The following is a 24262-nucleotide window of genomic DNA, read 5'->3' on the forward strand; positions in this document are numbered from 1 at the left end:
CCAAGTAAGTCTTCTTATTGGTGTGCTTTAGTAGTGGTTTCTTTGCAGCAATTATACCATGAAGGCCTGATTCACGTAGTCTCCTCTGAATAGTTGATGTTGAGATGTCTGTTACTTGAACGCTGTGAAGTATTTATTTGGGCTGTAATTTCTGAGGCTGATGACTTTAATGAATTTATCCTCTGCAGCAGAGGTAACTCTAGGTCTTCCTTTCCTGTGGCGGTCCCCATGAGAACCAGTTTTTTCATAGCGCTTTATGGTTTTTGCGACTGCACTTGAAGAAACTTTCGAAGTTCATGAAATTTTCCAGATTGAGTGACAAAGTAATGATGGACTGTCGTTTCTCTTTGCTTATTTGAGCTGTCCTTGCCATAATATGGACTTTTACCAAATAGGGCCATCTTCTGTATACACCCCTCCCCCCCTACCTTGTCACAACAACTGATTGGCTCAAAATGCATTAAGGGAAGAAGTTCCACAACTTAAGGCACACCTGTTAATTGAAATGCATTCCAGGTGACTACCTCATGAAGCTGGTTGAGAGAATGCCAAGAGTGTGCAAAGCTGTCAAGACAAAGGGTGGCTATTTGAAGAATCGCAAATATATTTACAATTGTTTAACAATTTTTTGGTTAATACATGATTCCATGTGTTATTTCATAGTTTATGTCTTCACTATTGTTCAACAATGTAAAAAAAAAAAAAAAAAAAAGGTAAAATAAAGAAAAACCCTTGAATGAGTAGGTGTTCTAAAACTTTGGACCGGTAGTGTAAATCCGAGACACTCCATTTAGTATATGTTACTAATTACAATTCGTATTAAATGTAAAAAAAATTAAAATAACCTCTAAAACACCAATTATGTTACAAATTTGCTAAATATATGATATGTTACAAATTCTAGGTAGCTAGGGGTTAGGGTTACATTTGGGAGTTAGGTTAAAAGGGTTTTACGGTCAGGGTTAGCTAAAAGGATTAAGGTTAGGGTTAGCTAAAATGATTAAGTTTAGTGGAAGGGTTAGCTAACATGCCAAGTAGTTGCTAAAAAGTAGTAAGTAGTTGAAAAGTTGCAAATTAGCTAAAATTGTCTGTGATGAAATTCAAACTCACAACCTTTGGGTTGCTAGACATTCGCGTTATGTAACCATACCAAACTTAACATGTCATACTAATTTGAGTGTTATTTTTTTACATTTCAACCTTTAAACTAGGCAAGTCAGTTAAGAACAAATTTTGATTTACAATGGCGGCCTACCCAGGTCAAACCCGGACAACGCTGTGCCAATTGTGCGCCACCCTATGGGACTCCCAATCACAGCCGGATGTGAAGCAGCCTGGATTTAAACCAGGTACTGCAGTGACACCTCTTGCACAGATGCAATGCCTTGACCGCTACGCCACACGGGAGCCCAAAGATACTGGTGTCCAGTACTTTACTATGTTATTTCTAGTCTATGAGACCAGGCTGCTCATTCAGATAAAGGGCTGCTAAAGTTAAAGCACATTATTTTATAAAATGCTGAGGGTATGAAACAAAATATTGTTCCAGAGCTAAGATGTTTAAATTAGTGTTTTGAGAGGCCCAAATAAAATGTTAAGGATGTTGTTTTTTTTTGGACTTCCATTTTTCATGTACCCTGAAAAAAAGTATATGGGGCCAGGAGAGACTAATGCATCGCTTTGTTTTGTTTCAAATGCTACTGCTAAGCTTAACAAAATTATGTGAACAAATCAACTGAAAGACTTGGTTTGAAGCAGAATATCTGTTAGGAAAATGTGGCGCCGGATATTTGACCGGCATAATTTTTTGTTAACCGACATTTGAGAAATTTACCGGACCCATATGCATTGGGTGCATAACCGGATTAGGGCGTCCAGCCACTGTGCTCAGCAATGTCAGAAATCACATTTAGATAATGGTCAGAAATCACATTTAGATAACGGTTACACATCTTACCTAATTTAGATGCTAACTGCCACATTTACTTTTCCTCTGGAAACAAGACTAGTAACAAACAGTAAAATCACCAGCCTATGTCAACCTAATACTCCCCATAGTAGAAAAGTATACCTATTCCATTGGCGAAATCAAATTTTATTTGTCACATGCGCCGAATATAACCAGGTGTAGACCTTACAGTGAAATGCTTACTTACAAGCCCTTAACCAACAATGCAGTTGAAAAAAAATAAGTGTTAGGTAAAAAAGCAGCAGTAACATAACAGTCGCGAGACTATATACAGGGGTACTGGTACAGAGTCAATGTTCGGGGGCACTGGTTAGTTGAGGTAATTGAGGCGTTATGTACATGTAGGTAGAGTTAAAGTGACTATGCATAGATAATAAACAGAGGATAGCAGCAGCGTAAAATAGGGGGTGGGCAATGCAAATACTTTTGGTAGCCATTTGATTAGATGTTCAGGAGTCTTATGGCTTGGGGGTAGAAGCTTCTTAGCCTCTTGGACCTAGACTTGGCGTTCCGGTACCGCTTGCTGTGCAGAAGCAGAGAGAACAGTCTATGTCTAGGATGGCTGGGGTCTTTAATAATTTTTTGGGCCTTCCTCTGACACCGCCTAGTATAGAGGTCCTGGATGGCAGGAAGCTTGGCCCCAGTGATGTACTGGGCCGTACGCACTACCCTCTGTAGTGCCTTGCGGTTGGAGGCCGAGCAGTTGCTATACCAGCCAGTAATGCAACCAGTCAGAATGCTCTCGATGGTGCAGCTGTAGAACCTTTTGAGGATCCGAAGACCCATGCCAAATCTTTTCAGTCTCCTGAGGGGGAATAGGTTCTGACGTGCCCTCTTCACAACTGTCTTGGTGTGCTTGGACCATGTTAGTTTGTTGGTGATGTGGATGCCAAGGAACTTGAAGCTCTCAACCTGCTCCACTACAGCCCCGTCGATGAGAGTGGGGACGTGCTCGGTCCTCTTTTTCCTGTAGTCCACAATCATCTCCTTTGTCTTGATCACATTGAGGGAGAGGTTGTTGTCCTGGCACCACACGACCAGGTCTCTGACCTCCTCCCTATAGGCTGTCTCATCGTTGTCGGTGATCAGGCCTACCACTGTTGTGTCATCGGCAAACTTAATGACGGTGTTGGAGTCGTGCCTGGCCATGCTGTCATGAGTGAACAGGGAGTACAGGAGGGGACTGAGCACACACCCGAGGGGCCCCTGTGTTGAGGATCAGTGTGGCGGATGTGTTGTTACCTACCCGTACCACCTGAGGGCGGCCCATCAGGAAGTCCAGGATCCAGTTGCAGAGGGAGATGTTTAGTCCCAGGGTCCTTAGCTCATTTATGAGCTTTGAGGGCACTATGATGTTGAACGCTGAGCTGTAGTCAATGAATAGCATTCTCACAGGTGTTCCTTTTGTCCAGGTGGGAAAGGGCAGTGTGGAGTGCAATAGAAATTGCATCAACTGTGGATCTGTTGGGGCAGTATGCAAATTGGAGTGGGTGTAGAGTTTCTGGGTTAATGTTGTTGATGTGAGCCATGACCAGCCTTTCAAAGCACTTGATGGCTACAGACGTGAGTGCTACGGGTCAGTAGTCATTAAGGCAGGTTACCTTGGTGTTCTTGGGCACAGGGACAATGGTGGTCTGCTTGAAACATGTTGGTATCACAGAGTCGGTCAGGGACAGGTTGAAAATGTCAGTGAAGACACTTGCCAGTTGGTCAGCGCATGCTTGGAGTACACGTCCTGGAAATCCATCTGGCCCTGCGGCCTTTTGAACCCTGACCTGTTTAAAGGTCTTACTTCCATCGGCTATGGAGAGCGTGATCACACGTGGCGTGTTGTTCCTCTGTGAGAAAGAAATAGCCTATTCCAAACAGACTCCGAGATAGGTTTTTTTGTGGGGGGGGGGCAATTGAGACCAGTGCCTCATTTGCAATGGTGCCCCAAGGACAACATTTCCATCAACATAACCAAAATATAATAACCTGATGTAATAGTCAATTGAAACATTTGCACACTTCAGCAAACTAATTTAACAGCGTTGTAAACTGCCCTATGGGTACCAGGGAAGCCATGTGTAATTTGTTTTATTACAGGTATTCCATAACTGTGGTGCATTAAACCTAAAGGCGGATTTACTAAACGTTGTGGAGACAAGAGGGACCTGAAGAGTTAACCAACCTTGCGAATCGATTTAGTATCTCATATTTTTATATTTCAAAAGGGAAATGAGGTCTGTTGGAAGCTTGTGGAGCAGAGCTTTGTAAACAAGGGAATAATTAAGTGATCTACAGGACTTTAGTGAGTTCCAGGCGACATTCTGATACAGGATGCAGTGATGAGTACTAAAACTGTCACCTGTAATAAAGTGAAGAGCAGTATGGCAGACAGCACCCAATGGTTTAAGAGTAGTGGCTGCTGCATTCTGGTAAATGGTGTCACCAAAGTCAAGAACTGGCAGGAAAGTTGACTGCACAATCTGATTCCTGCTGTTCATGTAGAGGCAACATCTATTTCTAAAAAAGAAGCCCATTTTAAACCTTAGCTTTTTAACCTCTCTTGGGCAGGTGGAGCGTCCCACCCACGGTTCACACTATTCAACAGCCAGTGAAAAATCAGAGCGCCAAATTCAAAACCACAAAACCACAAAATGTCATAATTCAAAGTTCTCAAACATACGACTATTTTACACCATTTTAAAGATACACGTCTCCTTAATGTAACCACGTTGTCCGATTTCAAAAAAGGCTTTACGGCGAAAGCATAAAGTTAGGACCGTTCCAACACAAGAAAAACCACACAGCCATTTTCCTAGCAAGGACACGGGTCACAAATACCAGAAATTCAGCTATAATTATGCACTAACCTTTGACGATCTTCATCAGATGACACTCCTAGGACATCATGTTACACAATACATGCATTTTTTGTTCGATCAAGTTGATATTTATATCCAAAAACAACCTTTTCCATTGGCGGATGATGTTCAGAAAATATTTTGCCTCCAATACGGCTGGTGAAACAGCACAACAATTTACAAAAATACTCATCCTAAACGTTGATCAAATATTAAACTGTTATTCAAAGAATTATAGATGAACATCTCCTTTATGCAACCGCTGTCACAGATCTCAAAAAAGCATCACGGGGAAAGCACACTTTGCAATAATCTGAGTACTGTGCTCAGAAAAATACACTAGGCAATACAGATACCCGCCATTTTGGAGTCATCTAAAATCATAAATAGCATTAGAAATATTCACTTACCTTTGATGATCTTCATCAGAAGGCACTTCCAGGAATCCCAGGTCCACAATAAATGTTGTTTTGTTCGATAAAGTCCATAATTTAAGTCCAAATAACTCCTTGTTGTTTCCGCGTTCAGTAAGCTACTCCAAGTGTAGGAAGCGCGCTGAAAATTTCACAATGAAAAGTAAAAAAAAGTTATATTTACGTTCGTTCAAACATGTCAAACGTTGTATAGCATCAATCTTTAGGGCCTTTTTAACTTAGAACTTCAATAATATTCCAACCGGACGATTCCAGTGTCTTGAAAAACGTTTTAGAACACAGCTAACTCTCATGTGAATGCGCGCCAATGAACTCATTTGCTTTCCTGAGTCAACAACTTCCAACTTCCTCTGTTCGCTCTCTGTTCATCATAGACGCCTCAAACAACTTTCTAAAGACTGTTGACATCTAGTGGAAGCCTTGGGAAGTGCAAAATGAACCCTAAGTCACTGTGTGTTCGATAGGCAATGACTTGAAAGGACTACAAGCACCAGACTTCCCACTTCCTGGTTAGATTTCTCTCAGGTTTTTGCCTGCCATATGAGTTCTGTTAAACTCACAGACACCATTCAAACAGTTTAAGAAACTTCCGTGTTTTCTATCCAAATCTACTAATAATATGCATAGTCTAGTTCCTGGGCCCGAGTAGTAGGCCGTTTAATTTGGGTACGTTTTTCATCCCGCCGTGAAAATACTGCCCCCTACCCTAGAGAAGTTAACTAGCTTATCAGTATATATTTTTAAACATTATATCTTTAGCAATCCAAATACCCAGATATTTATTAGCGGGAACCCACTCAATGAGAGAGTCAACCGAATGGGTGAATATGTAGCCCATCAGATCTTCCGTGAATTAGAGAACAAATTTAGTTAGACAATAGATCCCAAATGCATACAACCAGTAGGCCCAGGATACATAGAAAAAAAACACATTAAAAAAGCAATGAGGCTGATTCAACAGATAACGGTTATCTTAAAATGTTAATAAACTATTTATTTCTTCACATAAGCGTACAAGGTAGTAGCCTACGAGTGAATGTTCGTTCCATTATGCAATTAATGGGAAAACACCACTGTAGCAGCAGCTTTCAAGCGGTCTGACAGATTTTCCGCTCATAGGCTGTGTCTGTAATAAACTATGAAAATACAGTGGCCAATTTAATTCCGCTAAACCGGTCAATTGTATTTCCATCACCTAGTATTTCTATCAGTAGGCTAAAAGCATTATTTTCCTTCTCCTGGACAATTGGCTGGTGCCAGGTTTACATCATCAGCTTTTTATTTTCTATAAAAATACTTTGATATAGATAACACACACACACACACACACACAAGTAAATATAAAATATATATACTTTTTTGCTAAAACATGGCTAACGGAAACCCTGGTTTGAAATTAACTTTTTAACATGGTGAGCTTGCACTTAAATATTTTTTTGTTGGCTAAAGATAGCTCAAGTCGGCATTGACTTTTGAAACAAATCATTTCTCTTTTATAACTTTTTATCCTCAATTTCGTGGTATCCAATTGGTAGTTTCTTGTCGCATCGCTGCAACTCCCGTACGGACTCGGGAGAGGCGAAGGCAGAGAGCCGTGCCTCCTCCGAAACACGATCCAACCAAGCTGCACTGCTTCTTGACACAATGCCCGCTTAACCTGGAAGCGGGCCACACCAATGTGTCAGAAGAAACACCGTACACCTGATCCGCCACAGGCGTCGCTAGAGCATGATGGGACAAGGACATCCCAGCCGGCCAAATCCTCCCCTAACCCGGGTGACGCTGGTCCAATTGTGCGCCGCCCCATGGGTCTCCCGGTCGCAGCCGGCTGCGACAGCGCCTGGACTCGAACCAGGCTCTCTAGTGGCACAGCTAGCACTGCGATGCAGCGCCTTAGACCACTGCACCACTCGGGAGGCCTGACTTTTTAAACAAACCTTAACCAGCTCTCTCCTGGCCCCATATATTACTTTCTGGGTAAATGACAAAATAGTCATAAAAAAGGTCAAGTTAATTTAGCTATATATTCATAGAAACTTGAAATATTGTCTGAGTAATTCAACATAATGATGTTTGATATAGAAGTCTGCATAAAGACCATCAAAAGTTTTAAAAAAGCTAAATACAACAACTTAAAGAGTTTTGGTTCAAGGCGCAACACAATATTGATTATTTAATGACCTTTGCTCAAGTTCAGTCTTTTATCAATCACTTAAATATGTTAAATAATTATCTTGTACCTACCTTGATGCTTATTTTATAAAAATAACTACATTGAACAAAAATAAACGCAACATGTAAAGCGTTGGTCATGTTTCATGAGCTAAAATAAAATCTTAGAAATGTTCCATACGCACAAAAAGATTCTCAAATTTTGTGCACAAATTTGTTTACGCCCCTGTTTGTGAGCATTTATCTTTTGCCAAGATAATCCATCCACCTGACAGGTGTGGCATATCAAAAAGCTGCTTAAACTGCATGATAATTACACAGGTGCACCTTGTGCTCTGGACAATGAAAGGCCACTGTAAAACGAGCAGTTGTGTCACACAACGCCATGTCTCAAGTTGAGGGAGGTTGCAATTAGCACGCTGACTGCTAGAATGTCCACCAGAGATGTTGCCGGAAAATGTTATGTTAATTTCTCTAACATAAGCTAATGCCTCTAACAAAGTCGTTTTAGAGAATTTGGCAGTACGTCCAACTCACTTCACAACCGCAGACCACATGAATGGCGTCATGTGAGCAAGCAGTTTGCTGATGTCAACGTTGTGAACAGAATGCCCCACGGTGGTGGTGTGGTTATGGTATGGGCAAGCATAAGCTACGGACAACAAACACAATTGCATTTTATCAATAGCAATTTGAACGCACAGAGATACTGTGACGCGATCCTGAGGCCCATAGTCATGCCATTCATCCACCGCCATCACCTCATGTTTCAGCATTGTAATGCACAGCCCCATGTCGCAAGGATCTGTACACAATTCCTGGAAGCTGAAAATGTCCCAGTTCTTCAATGGCCTACATACTCACCAGACATGCGAGTATGTTAAGGCAAGGGCTGATTTCAAAGTTTTACTGCTAACCTACAAAGCATTACATGGGCTTGCTCCTACCCATCTTTCCGATTTGGTCCTGCCGTACATACCTACACGTACGCTACAGTCACAAGACGCAGGCCTCCTTACTGTCCCTAGAATTTCTAAGCAAACAGCTGGAGGCAGGGCTTTCTCCTATAGAGCTCCATTTTTATGGAATGGTCTGCCTATCTATGTGAGAAACGCAGACTCAGTCTCAACCTTTAAGTCTTTACTGAAGACTTATCTCTTCAGTAGGTCCTATGATTGAGTGTAGTCTGGCCCAGGAGTGTGAAGGTGAACGGAAAGGCACTGGAGCAACGAACCGCCCTTGCGGTCTCTGCCTGGCCGGTTACCCCCTCTCTCCACTGGGATTCTCTGCCTCTAACCCTATTACAGGGGCTGAGTCACTGGCTTAGTCCCTAGGAGGGGTGCGTAACTTGAGTGGTTTGAGTCACTGACATGATGTTCCTGTCCCGGTTGGCGCCCCCCCTTGGGTTGTGCCGTGGCAGAGATCTTTGTGGGCTATACTCGGCCTTGTCTCAGGATAGTAAGTTGGTGGTTGAAGTTATCCCTCTAGTGGTGTGGGGGCTGTCCTTTGGCAAAATGGGTGGGGTTATATCCTGCCTGTTTAGACCTGTCCAGGGGTATCGTCGGACGGGGCCACAGTGTCTCCCGACCCCTCCTGTCTCAGCCTCCAGTATTTATGCTGCAGTAGTTTGTGTCGTGGCTAGGGTCAGTCTGTTATATCTGGAGTATTTCTCCTGTCTTATCCAGTCTCCTGTGTGAATTTAAGTATGCTCTCTCTAATTCTCTCTCTCTGTGGACCTGAGCCCTAGCACCATGCCTCAGGACTACCTGGCCTGATGACTCCTTGCTGTCCCCCAGTCCACCTGGCCGTGCTGCTGCTCCAGTTTCAACTGTTCTGCCTGTGCCTATGGAACCTTGACCTGTTCACCTTACGTGCTACCTGTCCTAGACCTGCTGTTTTCAACTCTCTAGAGACAGCAGGAGCAGTAGAGATACTCTGAATGATCGGCTATGAAAAGCCAACTGACATTTACTCCTGAGGTGCTGACCGGTTGCACCCTCGACAACCACTGATTATTATTTGACCCTGCTGGTCATCTATGAACATTTGAACATCTTGGCCATGTTCTGTTATAATCTCCACCCGGCACAGCCAGAAGAGGACTGGCAACCACTCATAGCCTGGTTCCTCTCTAGGTTTCTTCCTAGGTTCTGGCCTTTCTAGGGAGTTTTTCCTAACCGCCGGGCTTCTACACCTGTATTGCTTGCTGTTTGGGGTTTTAGGCTGGGTTTCTATACAGCACTTTGTGACATCAGCTGATGTAAGAAGGGCTTTATAAATACATTTGATTGATGTCAGCCATTGAGCATGTTTGGAATGCCCTGGATCGACAGCGTGTATCCAGAAAATATCAAGACACTTCACACAGCCATTGAAGGAGTGGGACAGCATTCCACAATCAACAGCCTGATCAACTCTATGGGAAGGAAATGTGTTGCGCTGCATTAGGCAAATGGTGGTCACACCAGATACTGACTGGTTTTCTGATTCACAGATGCATAGCTGTATACCCAGACATGTGAAATCAATTGATTAGGGTCTAATTATTTTATTTCATTTGACCACACACACATCTCTTATCAGGAAACTAGGCATGTCACTACTTCACAGGAGAGGCATTTGAATGTAAACATTTTTTTTATTAAAATGAGTTCGGCAGAATTGCCATTTGGAACAATATTCATGTGCCTTAATAACAAACTTGTATGCCATCTGTAAATACAACATAAATTGTTAAATTACAAGCCTAGTTGGTTTAGCCACAGAACAAGACAGGGACTTTCCTGCTAGCCATGATTAGCTGTGATAATGTTTGGACTGGATATGGCGAGAGAGGAGTTCGGATTGGTCTGCATGTAGCACGTTTGTCTATAAAATGAGCTGCTCAGTACGTGTAGGTAATCCTTTATAACATGTTTTTTTTGTTTTTGTTTTAAATGCTCTTTGCTTTCTGGAGGATCAAGTTTTGAAATCAGTGGAATGTCCGATGGAAGCAGAGTATGATAGCTAAGGATTAGATGGAGAAAATTCTGGCGTTTGATTGCAAATATGAAGAGGGAGTCGAAAAGAGTACACACAAGGCTGTTGTATAAAACACTGGTCTCTGGATTTTATCTTCAAACTATGGGTCACCATGGCATCCGTGACAGAGGGAGAAGCGTTCATCCATGTATTCGTGTAAAACAGAGTCTAGTTAGCTACTTTTTTCAGATATTCTAAATTTCTAATTGTCAGAATGCGTACTGTTAGCTAGCTGGCTCCCTAACTAAGTTATCGTGTATGATCTGTGTAGTAATATTTGTATTTCAGAGCCATCTGCATTGCTAGTTATAGCCTAATGTTAGCTAACATTGAACCTAGTTTGTTAATTTTATCTGCCAGCAGATTTATGCAGGGTAGTAACGTCATGAGTTGGGATTATGGTTCATTGTTTAGCTAGATAACTGTCTAAACAAGACTCCACTATGCAAGTAACCATTTCACTGTACCGTTTACACCTTCTGTATCCTGTGAATGTGACAAACATTGATTTTATTTGAAATAGTGTTTACCAGTGACGGTAATGTGAACAACAACATGACCTGCACCAAAATCAAATTAGGATATAACGTTAGGCCAACGAGACAGTGTCCCAAGTTTTAAAACTCTCCGGGGAATGCCCTGCTTTTATATCGTCACACTCACAAGCGTAGGCTATTTTCTGTCATTAGCTCGCCATTAACTTGTAATTCATGTTTATTTTCCTGTAATAATGAATACTAATGATCTAAAGTTAAGACGTCGTCAGCTAACGTTGTGTGATATGGGTATTAATTGAACTGACTAGCCAGCTAATTTAGCATTAGCTAGCTAACAAGCTAGAAACGAACCAAAACATTGTTAATTTGCTTCCCCCTCGAAGCCCAAAATTGTGCACAATCTCACGTTAACGAAGAGAGCGTGGCTGTAGTTTCACTTCCTACAAACAGTTGGACTGACAGGGAACCAAATTAGCTAGATATCAACAATCAACTCACGACAGGTTTCGTTAGACAGATAGTTAACTAGTCGATTACATTATCATGGTACTAGTTTGACATTTCAGATTGTCTTGGCCTTGCTGGGGGGAGCGCTAGTCATCGAGAACACAAGGCAAGGGGTCAATTATTGTACACATTTAAACCAACATGAACATGTCAACTTCGCTACTGTAACTAGCTTCTAGGAAACGTGCATGTAATCACGTTTCTGGTAAAAGTTAACGTTAAGTTAGCTAGTTATACAGGCTTCAACGAATTTGAGTGACTAATGTTAACGTTAGTTGCTGCTCTGTCCTCAAATTGGCAAGCTCGCAGTAACAAAAGAACTAACGTTATAGCTAGCTAGCTAGCTAACGTTACCTAACACGCTAACATAGCTTTAGCTATCGGGCTACGGTAAAGTTAACTGGCTCACATCAACACTGGTATAACGGCAAGTTGGTCAAGTTAACAAGATAACCAAAAACGAATCACGAACAAACGTTAGTTAGAAAGCTAAACTGTGTGGGTTGCTAACTAGCTACAATAGTAGGCAGCTTTCCCAACTTACCTGTAAATTGTTGTTGGCAGCCATAACAGCTACTTACTTGTCAATAAAATAGTTTCGAATAAAATAAGGGGGCAAAACAGGCCTTATGTTTGTTAATAATTAAAACTACAGCCCATCAGTCGCTATTTAATTTAAAATCAACTGGATTGTTTTCCTTTTTCAGGTCGTTGAATAACACTGAAGCGTAAAAAAAGAAATCCACATTCAGGGTCGCCACAGTCATAAACTCCGCCCATTTATACAATTAATCTTATTAAAATATTATTTTAAAACCTAAAAGTAAATGCTTAACCTTACATTTTGTTTTCGCGAATTTTTACGGTATATAATTTTTTTTTTTTACTTTGTGGCTGTGCTATCCCAGTGGAAACACATAATGAGATGTGTAGTTGATTTCCCTAGAACGCTCACGCGAACACGAAATTACGTAACTGGTCGTCAGAGGTGCGTTCAGTTTGCTTGAATGTTTGTTACATTGTTAACTGGCGTCCAATTTGTCTTCTTAACAGTGCCTATAAGACATTAGCCTTACTACTTGCAAAAATAATTGAAGAAGTCATGGATGCAATCATTAATGGAACACAGTCTAGCTTTGAGGAACAGACATTTGTAATATATTTCTAGTATTAGACATACTTGAGTACTCAGACTAATAACCAAGGATAGGTTCATAAACTCCCAAAAAAAGAAACGTCCTCACTGTCAACTGCATTTATTTTAAACAAACTTAAAAAGACAGAATCATTTATTTCAGCTTTTATTTCTTTCATCACATTCCCTGTGGGTCAGAAGTTTACATACACAAAATTACTATTTGGTAGCATTGCCTTTAAATTGTTTAACTTGGGTCAAACGTTTCGGGTAACCTTCCACAAGCTTCCCACAATAAGTTGGGTGAATTTTGGCCCATTCCTTCTGACAGAGCTGGTGTAACCGAGTCAGGTGTGTAGGCCTCCTTGCTCGCACACGTTTTTTCAGTTCTGCTCACAAATTTTCTATAGGATTGAGGTCAGGGCTTTGTGATGGCCACTCCAATACCTTGACTTTGTTGTCCTTAAGCCATTTTGCCACAACTTTGGAAGTATGCTTGGCGTCATTGTCCATTTAGAAGACCCATTTGCGACCAAGCTTTAACTTCCTGACTGATGTCTTGAGCTGTTGCTTCAATATATCCACATAATTTCCCTACCTCATGATGCTATCTATTTTGTGAAGTGCACCAGTCCCTCCTGCAGCAAAGCACCCCCACAACAGGATGCTGCCACCCCCGTGCTTCATGGTTGGGATGGTGTTCTTCGGCTTGCAAGCCTCCCCCCTTTTCCTCCAAACTTAACGTCATTATGGCCAAACAGTTCTATTTTGTTTCATCAGACCAGAGGACATTTCTCCAAAAAGTACGATCTTTGTCCCTATGTGCAGTTGCAAACCGTAGTCTGGCTTTTTGTAATGGTGGTTTTGGAGCAGTGGCTTCTTCCTTGCTGAGCGGCCTTTCAGGTTATGTCGTTATAGGACTCATTTTACTGTCGATATTTTCCTCCAGCATCTTCACAAGGTCCTTTGCTGTTGTTCTGGGATCGATTTGCACTTTTCGCATCAAAGTACGCTCATCTCTAGGAGACAGAACGCGTCTCCTTCCTGAGCGGTATGATGGCTGCGTGGTCCCATGGTGTTTATACTTGCGTACTATTGTTTGTACAGATGAACATGGTACCTTCAGGCATTTGGAAATTGCTCCCAAGGATGAACCAGACTTGTGGAGGTCTACATTTTTTTTCTTCTGAGGTCTTGGCTGATTTCTTTTGATTTTCCCATGATGTCAAGCAAAGAGGCACTGAGTTTGAAGGTAGGCCTTGAAATACATCCACAGGTACACCTCCAATTGACTCAAATTATGTCAATTAGCCTATCAGAAACTTCTAAAGCCATGACATCATTTTCTGGAATTTTCAAAGGCTGTTTAAAGGCACAGTCAACTTAGTGTATGTAAACTTCTGACCAACTGGAATTGTGATACAGTGAATAAGTGAAATAATCTGTCTGTAAACAATTGTTTGAAAAATTACTTGTCATGCACAAAGTAGATGTCCTAACCGACTTGCCAAAACTATAGTTTAACAAGATTTGTGGACTGGTTGAAAAACGAGTTAATGACTCCAACCTAAGTGTATGTAAACTTCCGACTTCAACTGTATATGGAATAATCGGGATATATTGTATAAAAATACTTTGTTTTTAGAATATTGGTTCCGAAATAATATCCTAATGGTGAGCCAACTTGTAAATGCAGAAGGTTTTTTACTTAGTTGTAAGGAATTCTTATCACTTTACAAGGTCCCTGTAACACCTAAAGATTTTTAAATTGTTTTAGATGCCATTCCCTCAGGTGTTGCTTTATTATTCAGGAACGTGTCAAGACCCTCAGAGCCTACCTTCCGCTAACCCTGTTGACTCATCAGTAGGAAAGATTTGTTTCTCTTTTGGTCCATTCAATAACCTTGTTTCAGCAGGATGTTGTATCTATACCTTATGTCATGCCTTATTGGAATGGTTTGATTGATAATATCTGTTGGAAAAAGTTTGGATGTTGCCACACACATACCTACTATTAACAAAATTAAGGAACTTTCCTTAAAAATTGTTCATAAATATTATCCTGCCAACCACTATATGAAGAAGTTTAAGGAAAACATGAACTCTTATTGTACCTTTTGTAATCACCACCCAGAAGCGATGTTGCATCTTTTTTAGCATTGTATTCATTTAAGGAAATTGTGGCAAGACATTAATAGATTTATAATTCAACACATTTATGAAGATTTTACACTATTGTGGAGAGATGTACTGCTTGGATTCTTTACCTATGATAGAAATAAGCTGAAACAATTTTATGTAATTCACTTCATTCTTTTGGCCAAATTTCATATTCACAAATGTAAATTTACAAACAAAACACCACATTTCGAACTATATTTTAAGAAATTGAACTATATTTTAAGACAATTAAATACTCTAACAAAAAAGCTGTTAGAATTATAAGTGTATGTATGTCCCTTTGTGTATGTATGTCCCCTTGTGTAATGTGATATTGTACCCCCTAGCCCAATTGTCCTTTGTATATTATTTATATATACACTTGTGTTCCCACATGTACTTCCTGTATTGATTTGTTGTTAAAAAAAAAGTTTGTTACATTGTGGAACAACTTGTACTGAATGACACTTTTCCACAAAACATTGTTGAACAGGCTTTGAGGTATGTTTGGTGGGTGTGGCTTGAAGCTATAAGTGTTGTTTTTAAAGGGCAGTGGCCATGCTGACAGTGTTCCTCAACTCCTCTCCGTTTTTCAACTGGTCATTCAGTACAGCACCGTTTCCGTTCAATTGAGCGTCCCAGAATGTTAACTTCATGCTGCCCTGTTACCACAGCGCCAAAGTAATAATTATGGCTAAACCCCGCTTATTTCTAACATTTCTCTTCTTAACATCTGATTATAAACCTAACCACACTGCTAATCTTATATCTAACCCTAAATTAAGACCAAAAAGCTCATTTTTGTTATCATGATTTCTTAAGATATAGCCAGTGACTGCACTTTCTGATTTGGCTTTGCTTTCGGGCATCAAAGGTGAGTTGGTTTAGGGGTGTGGTTTGATGTGTGTGTTCACAGGTGGGAAGAGTTAGACAAATTATTTGTCAAATTAGCTTCAGCTGGCTGGTGTGCACCCCTGGCAAAATTGGTTTGACTTTTGATAGCCCATCTGAGGAGCTAGTTAGGGACTGCCAATAAATTACACAATGTAAATGAGGCAATATTTTCATGTTGCACACCTTTTAGTTCTCATTAAACACTTCAATATTTGTATATGAATTTCTACAATTTATAGTTGGTTTGAGGTTGTCCCATGTACATTGTGTAATTTACAGATGGTCCCTAACTAGCCCCATAGGGATATCCAAAGTGAAACCAAATTTACCACAGGCATGAAGATTATGTCGAGTGAAGCTGTACTCTGAATTTATTATTAATTGTGTGCTACCAGCTGTGGGCAGGGTTGAAACAAACCCAACCTTCATTTACCACAAGTCTCACAAAACTCAAACACTGACTTTATAACAAATTATTTTTAGTCAATTTTGTCAGTAGACTAAATGTTTCTGACTCATATCGATGCTGCATAGTCTGTTTTCTAAATGAGAAGTTGGTTTTTAGGGGCAGTTGCTCTTTAAGACATTCATATACAAAAGCGGTTAGTTATCAGTATCTTTTCACTCACCTTGTATTCTTCTTCAGTGGGGTTTATTGTTGGTTGGGATCCAACCTTGTATTGTAGAAAGATGAAATGTCATGTGTAGGTCAGATAAGGATGATTCATGTTGACATGTGAAGGATATGCACATCTTCTATTAGCTTTATCCTTACCACAGAGTTGCCGGTCAGATTCATGTTAAATAAATTATATATATATATATATATATAAGGCATAACATTGGACCTACTCGTTAGACTACATTATTTATAAAATGTTCAACCGTCTAATAACCTCTTTCTTTTCTAGATACTCCTGTAGTTCTTCAACTCTGTCCAGGTACAGTTTGCACTTGTCCCTGATCTTCTGGTTGCCCTCTTTACCCTGTGGTTGACCTGAGAGGGAGAGAAGTTGGAAGAGACGGTTAACACTAAGGCAATGGTTTTGCCCAGGTAGTGGCTCAAGGTATTTTACATTTTATCAGACGCTCTTATCCAGAACGACTTACAGTAGTTAGTGCAACATTTTTCTTACTGGTTCTCCGGTGGCAATCAAACCCACAACCCTGGTGTCATGCTTTACCAACTGAACCACAAGGCTATACCAGTAGCCTGTAAACTCAAGGCTAGAGTAGTAGCAGAGATGGAAGTGGAAGTGAGATATCCCACTCCCTAATTTGTTGTGGTTCAATGGTCAAAGTCAATAAACTAAGCAGACCAGAGCCAGCTGTTGTCTATGGGAGAGTCACCCAATAAGTAGACTGGACATTTTTTTTTCAATGGCCTGAGTGAACGATCTTCAATTATCCACCATCTTTGGTAGTAGGTGGTGACAATATACCTAATTGGTGTAGAATAAGGGGAGAGAAGGCCTATACCTGTTTATGGGTAAACTGTAAGCCCCTTTTGTTTCACAGTAGGCTGTAGCCTTAAGCCAAACCCTGATTTTGATTTCTGTAGTGAAATTCCTTTTTGTGGCTTGCCTGTCTTCAAGACTGTAATACACATTTACCCTTTTACAAAACTATTTTGTTTAACTTGTGATTCATAAAACAAAAGCATCTTTCCACCATTTTGTATATCAGTTAATTGTATTGTCTCCTTGTTTGTCACTGGCTCCCTGAGTAACAGAAAGTGACCATTACCTAAATTAGGCTACAATTTATCAGTAGGCCTAAATGGTATATATTTTTGGTCATTTAGCAGACGCTCTTATTCAGAGCGACTTACAGGAGCAATTGGGGTTAAGTGCCTTACTCAAGGGAACAGTGGCAGATTTCTCACCTCTTCAAGTTGGGGATTTGAACCAGCAACCTTTTGGTTACTGGTCCAATGCTGTTCACCGCTAGGCTACCTGTTGCCGCTGCATGCAAGTACGAGCTGTAGGCTAAATAATATGCATTTCCTTAATCAGCATGCATTGACATGTGGCTCAGTTGGTAGAGCATGGCACTTGCAACGCTAGGTTTGTGGGTTTGATTCCCATGGGGGACCCGTATGAAAAAGTAAGAATGTGTGCACTCACTACTGTAAGTTGCTCTGGATAAGAGTGTCTGCTAAAATGTAATATTCAGAGACTAGACTGTCATCATGTCTGTATGACATTTCCTCAGGAGTCATGGTTACATACATTTTACAATGTGCAGGAAGTACTTGACAGCATGTTGGTAAGATTTGATAGCCTCCTGGTAGTTCCCAGCCTGGTCCTCCTGGGAGGCTTTCTGTGCTACAGCAATAGCTTTCTGAAAGAGGATGAGAGGGATGAGTTGGGCAGAAAAGAGTGGGATATAGGGATGAGTAAGGTAGAAAAGAGAAGGAGAGAGGGATGAGTTGGGTGGAAGAGAGGGATAAGTTGAACTGCTGCACTCAGTCACAGCATCATTCCCTGTCATTGTTCATCACATATTTTCCTATTATGTCTACATTGCTTCATTTGAATGAGACAGACTCATACAATTCTTATGCTCTGATTAGATAATAGAATACATGGGATGGAGCATCAGCATCACAAGCCACTATGGAATTTATCTTAGCTGTGTGAAAGTTAAACACTATTTTAAGTGGCTCACAATGGCTTTTACTTGTTTGCATGTTTTTCATTTAGACCTTCTATTTATAACGTACTGTGCTCTATTACTCTATAAACAAGTTGATTAGCTGATCAAAAGTAACAACACAGCATGAACACAAGCAACATTTGCTTGACTAGAGTTCTCTGTTGGCACTATCCCTAAGACAGCTTGACAGTCTCATTCTGACAAGTGGAATCAAACCCATAGGCCCATAAACATTTATTAATAATTTACAATAAAACATACATCAGCCTACCAAGCTAATCACATAAGTTGTCAGTTACTCTATACCTGTAGATTTGTTGGCTCCATGGGAAGTTTCATACGGTCAGTTGCTCCTGAGAACCAACACAGTCTGAGCCCCTTGCCTTGATTTTACAGTTTCGTTTACACAGCTATTTCCTTGTTGCTCATCTCACAACACACACGCGTCAGAGACTTGTCTGTAGAAAATAATGATGATAATGCTGAGACTAGTGCCGCGTTCAAAACTACTCGGAACTCGGAAATATCTGACATGGGACTTTAGTGCGTCGGAACGCTAGAAAGATGCCAGCGTTTCCGACTTGGATAACCGTTTAAAAAAAAAAATCCCAGTCGGAGCTTGCTTTTTTTCCCAAGTTACAAGTTGTCTTGAATGCACTGAAGACGGAAGTCGACGATTTCAGAGTTTTGAACAAGGCATGAGTTCCGCCTGGTTGTGAGTCATGATAAGATTGTTACATTGAGATAGATAGAGGACTCATCTTTGTGTCTGTGCCATTGTAGCGTATGTGACAGCTTGGGAATTGCCATTGAAACTCAATGGCTCTGCCCATGCTAAAACTGTCTTTTGGCCACTAGAGGCCTCTATCATTATTCATGGCTTGTTATGTAAGTATAGTCAGCAGTCCAGGAAAACATGAGAAGCACCATTCACGGTAGGCTAATGGGTTACCCTTAATATCTTTCTCCCATATCTGTCCTTCAGTTTGAAACTCCCATAGAGGGGATATAAATCAGAAAAAAGTATACATCAAATGTAGATATAGTGCAAGTATAAGGGAAGTACATAATATGATCTACCGGTATGAGGTCATCAACAGCAACAATGTGAGTTTTTCGCTCGGGAATATTGTAAATTCCTGTCTTGCAAAACTCCCTCATGCAGTGGTGTTGATCCCCACAAGGTGTCCCCCTAGGACTAGTGGTTTACATTGGGATAATGTGGAATCTACTTCCTCACAGATGGGCTTATTAGGTAGTACAGTATATATATTTTTACCTTTATTTAATTAGGCAAGTCAGTTAAGAACAAACTCTTATTTTCAATGACGGCCTAGGAACAGTGGGTTAACAGCCTTGTTCAGGGGCAGAACGACAGATTTTTACCTTGTCAGCTCAGGGATTCGATCTTGCAACCTTTCAGTTACTAGTCCAATGCTCTAACCACTAGGCTACTTGCCACCCCATGTGAGTAAAACATGTATTTTTAAGATACTTTTGATCATGAAGTGTATGTGAACACCTGCTCGTCTCATTCCAAAATCATGGGCGTTAATATGTAGTTGGTCCCTCCTTTGTTGCTATAACATCCTCCACTCTTCTGGAAAGGCTTTCCACTAGATGTTGGAACATTGCTGGGGGGACTTGTTTCCATTCAGCCACAAGAGCATTAGTGAGGTCGGGCACTGATGTTGGGTGATTAGGCCTGGCTCACAGTCAGCGTTCCAATTCATCCCAAAGGTGTTTGATGGGGTTGAGGTCAACGCTGTGCAGGCCAGCCAAGTTTTTCCACACCGATCTCGACAAACCATTTCTGTATGGACCTCGCTTTGTGCACGGGGTATTGTCATGCTGAAACAGGAAAGGGCCTTCCCCAAACTGTTGCCACAAAGTTGGAAGCACAGAATCGTCTAGAATGTCATTGTATGCTGCGTTAAGATTTCCCTCCATTGGAACTAAGGGGCCTAGCCCAAACCATGAAAAACAGCCCCAGACCATTATTCCTTCTCCACTGAACTTTACAGTTGGAACTATACATTCGGGCAGGTCTAATTTTTTTGGGGCCTCCGCCAAACCCAGATTTGTCCGTCAGACTGCCAGATGGTGAATCATGATTCATCACTCCAGAGAATGCGATTCCACTGCTCCAGAGTCCAATGGTAGTGACCTTTACACCACTCCAGCTGATGCTTGGCATTGCGCATGGGGATCTTAGGCTTGTGTGCAGCTGCTCAGCCATGGAAACCCATTTCATGAAGCTCCCAACGAACAGTTCTTGCGCTGACATTGCATCCAGAGGCAGTTTGGAATTCGGTAGTAAGTGTTGCAACCGAAGACAGACGATGTTTACTCGCAATGCTCTTCAGCACCCGGCGGTCCCGTTCTGTGAGCTTGTGTGGCCTACAACTTCGTGGCTGAGCCGTTGTTGCTCCTAGATGTTTCCACTTCACAATAACAGCACTTTCAGTTGACCGGGGTAGCTCTAGCAGGGCAGATATTTGACTGACTTGTTGGAAAGGTGGCATCCTATGACGGTGCCACGTTGAAAGTCTCTGAGCTCTTCAGTAAGGACATTCTACTGTCAATGTTTGTCTATGGAGATTGCATGGCTGTATGCACCTGTCAGCTACGGGTGTGGCTGAAATGGCCGAATCCACTATTTTGAAGGGGTGTCCACATACCTTTGTATACACGTATAGTGTATCTGAACTGCAAATGTAATATCAGTGAGTGAATATTGTACTTGCAACGAATAGTTCACAAAGGTGGGAGCTGATAACACAAACAATCTAAACAGCACATTATTTATGTTGCCCAATTGAATATATACGCCCAATGTGTAATTTGACAAATTCTGTAGAGGCTATAACTACCTTTGGGTGGTATTTAATCTGTTCATAATCCACTATGTTTACATCCTGCACATAATCCCTGACCATGGCACTGGAAATAGCAATGGTAGGCAGGAGAAAGGAGTGTATCTCTAGATGAATCTGGGTTATGTTTGTTCGGGTTGGGTGTGGCACAGAATGGCCTGCTGGGGTGTGTTGAGGGTGGGGAGTCTGTTTTTGGATGAGATGGATGGATGTGTTTTCGAACATTGTGATCTGCCGGTTACATTCCACTTTTTCTCTCTGTCAACAAATGCTCATACAGCCTACTTTGCAGCTAATTAAATCAAGATTCAGTGGATCCCTGCACATTCATATACTGTTTGTGTGGTCTTATTATAGCGGCCTTAATGCAATCTTTCATTTTACTGTGAAACAAATCAGTGGTCAGTTGAAGAATGGACATAATTCAGGAATCGCAATTATTTTATGATGCTGTATTTTGAAAGAATTGTCAACTTTGTCTAGAGCATTTCCATCAAAGGAGCCATGAGCACCAACATGTGAATTTCATGGGATCATACCGGATTTGATGTGAAATGAAAGCAAAGAGTCTATATTTTGGGGATATGAAGGCAAAGATACATTTTGCAACAATTTTCCATCTTAAAATTAGGCATAAGTAAAGGGACAGATTTCTGGATAAACAGATGGAACAGAGGTTTTAGAAAACATATATCAGTTAAAGTATTATAAAAGGTATCAGAAATACATTAAAACACAATAATGTTGACGTAAAGACCCCTGCCAACTAATATCAACACTCATATTTAGTTTTTGAGAAATTGTTTACCTTCTGTAGATTTAAGAAATATTGCCGTTTGCCTTGTAATTCTGTTACCAAAAACTCACAATATATTTTCTAAATTTCACAGAAGTAACAAGTAATGGTAGACCTATCAGTTAGTTATAGTGATTTTAGTGATATCAATTTTGTTTATGAATTATTAAGTGATTGAAACTCGTAATTCCGATACCAAATTGGTAACGGTACTACCAAAAAAGGGAGTAACAGAATTACTGCAACTGAATTGGCTACAATGGGAAATCTTAATAGTCACAAACCACAGTTGGGTCACTTGCTACTGTCCTCCCTTCCAGTGGCATACTGTTATATTAAGCTCATAACTGTTTTTAGACTGTAAATCTCTCTGGATAAGAGTGTCTGCTAAATGACTAAAATTTCAAATGTGGTCAAACCAAGAGTGTTAAAACAGTCTGAATCTGGACAACCCATCTCTCTCTCTCACTCTCCAGTTAATGTAACCTCTCCTGGATCTTACTGACCCCTGCCAATGAGCCCCCTCTCCTTCCATTTACTGTAACCAGCAACCTCACCAAATGAGCATCAAACGACACCCGATGTCCATGGACATTGAAAAGTAGTTGACATTTGGTCAGGCTCAGTCCACCCTGGCATTGATGTTAATGTCCACAGACAGACCAGACTGCGCCAAATCTGAACCAATCAGTTTGGATAGCTCAGTACAGTACAGTGAGCACAGTACTGTACAACATAGTACAGTGAATAGGGCACAGTACCATACAGTAAAGAAAAGTAGAGTATAGTAAAGTTTATTGTACTGTACGCTATTGTACTGAACTATACTGTACTGAACTCTACCCTACTCTGCTCTGCTGTGCTGTATTGTACTGCTCTGTACTATACTGTGCTCAGCTGTGCTGTCCAAACTTGTGAAACATGAGGAGAATGACATTCATATCCATAATTATGCATTTCTGTGTAGTACCGATCAGGGATCCATGATGTAATTCCTTTACCGGGTGTAAATCCACTTCACTTTCCATAGTTCAATAACCAAAACACCATCATTAAGTTTGCTGATGACACAACAGTGGTAGGCCTGATCACCGACAACGACGAGACAACTTACAGGGAGGAGGTCAGAGACCTGGCCGTGTGTTGCCAGGACAACAATCTCTCCCTTAACATGATCAAGACAAAGGAGATGATTGTGGACTACAGGAAAAAGAGGACCGAGCACGTCCCCATTCTCATCGACGGGGCTGTAGTGGAACAGGTTGAGATCTTCAAGTTGCTTGGTGTCCACATCACCAACAAACTAACATGGTCCAAGCACACCAAGACAGTCGTGAAGAGGGCATGACAACACCTATTCCCCCTCAGGAGACTTAATAAATTTGTCATGGGTCCTCAGATCCTAAAAAGGTTCTACAGCTGCACCATCAAGAGCATCCTGACTGGTTGCATCACCGACTGGTACGGTAACTGCTCAGCCTCTGACCGCAAGGCACTACAGAGGGTAGTGTGTACAGCCAGTACATGGCCAGCAGCATACCACCCTGCATCCCACTGCTGGACTTGCTTCTGAAGCTAAGCAGGGTTGGTCCTGGTCAGTCCCTAGATGGGAGACCAGATGCTGCTGGAAGTGGTGTTGGAGGGCCAGTAGGAGGCAATCTTTCCTCTGGTCTAAAAAATATCCCAATACCCCAGGGCAGTAATTGGGGACACTGCCCTGTGTAGGGTGCTGTCTTTCAGATGGGATGCTAAATGGGTGTCCTGACTCTCTGAGGTCATTAAAGATTCCATGGCACTTATTGTAGGGGTGTTAACCCTGGTATCCTGACTAAAATTCCTAAGCTGTCCTCCATACTATCATGGTCACCTAATCATCCCCAGCTTACAATTAGCTCATTCATCCCTTTCCCCTTTAACTATTCCCCAGGTCATATCTGTAAATGAGAATGTGTTCTCAGTCAACTTACTTGGTAAAATAAAAAACATCACTTGGGCCAAGCTTCCTGCCATCCAGGAGCTCTATACCTGTCAGAGGAAGGCCCTAAAAATGGTCAAAGACTCCAGCCACTGTAGTCATAGACAATTCTAGGTCCAAGAGGCTTCTAAACAGCTTCTACCCTCAAGCCATAAGACTCCTGAACATCTAATCAAATGGCTACCCAGACTATTTGAATTTTCCCCACCCCGTCTTTTACGCCACTGCTACTCTCTGTTATTATTTATGCATAGTCACTTTAATAACTCTACCTACATGTACATTTGACCTCAATTACCTCAACTAACTGGTGCCCCCC

General features: G+C 41.2%; 2 protein-coding genes across 3 annotated transcripts in view; one reads left to right on the plus strand and one right to left on the minus strand.

Moving 5' to 3' along the window:
* The window catches only part of LOC106569187 (vacuolar protein sorting-associated protein 4B), a 32793-nt gene extending 13841 nt beyond the window's left edge, over nt 1-18952 (minus strand). The window contains exons 1-4 of one of the 2 annotated variants that reach the window (XM_014140277.2): nt 18603-18952; nt 17870-17981; nt 16535-16635; nt 16268-16312 (exon numbers count right to left, since the gene is read on the minus strand). In XM_014140277.2, coding sequence (XP_013995752.1) covers nt 16268-16312; nt 16535-16635; nt 17870-17981; nt 18603-18635 — 291 coding nt within the window. In that variant the 5' untranslated portion in view covers nt 18636-18952. Of the gene's footprint in view, nt 1-11993; nt 12293-16267; nt 16313-16534; nt 16636-17869; nt 17982-18602 lie in introns of those variants that run through there. The other variant, XM_014140278.2, reaches the window with a different exon arrangement.
* Nucleotides 18953-19171: 219 nt separating this feature from the next.
* The window catches only part of LOC106569186 (laminin subunit alpha-3), a 117702-nt gene continuing 112611 nt past the window's right edge, over nt 19172-24262 (plus strand). Inside the window, exon 1 of the mRNA XM_014140273.2 lies at nt 19172-19231. The gene's annotated coding sequence lies outside the window, so the exon portion shown is untranslated. The remainder of the gene's footprint in view (nt 19232-24262) is intronic.

Source organism: Salmo salar, chromosome ssa14 (assembly GCF_905237065.1).
Source record: "Salmo salar chromosome ssa14, Ssal_v3.1, whole genome shotgun sequence".
Classification (NCBI taxonomy): Eukaryota; Metazoa; Chordata; class Actinopteri; order Salmoniformes; family Salmonidae; genus Salmo; species Salmo salar.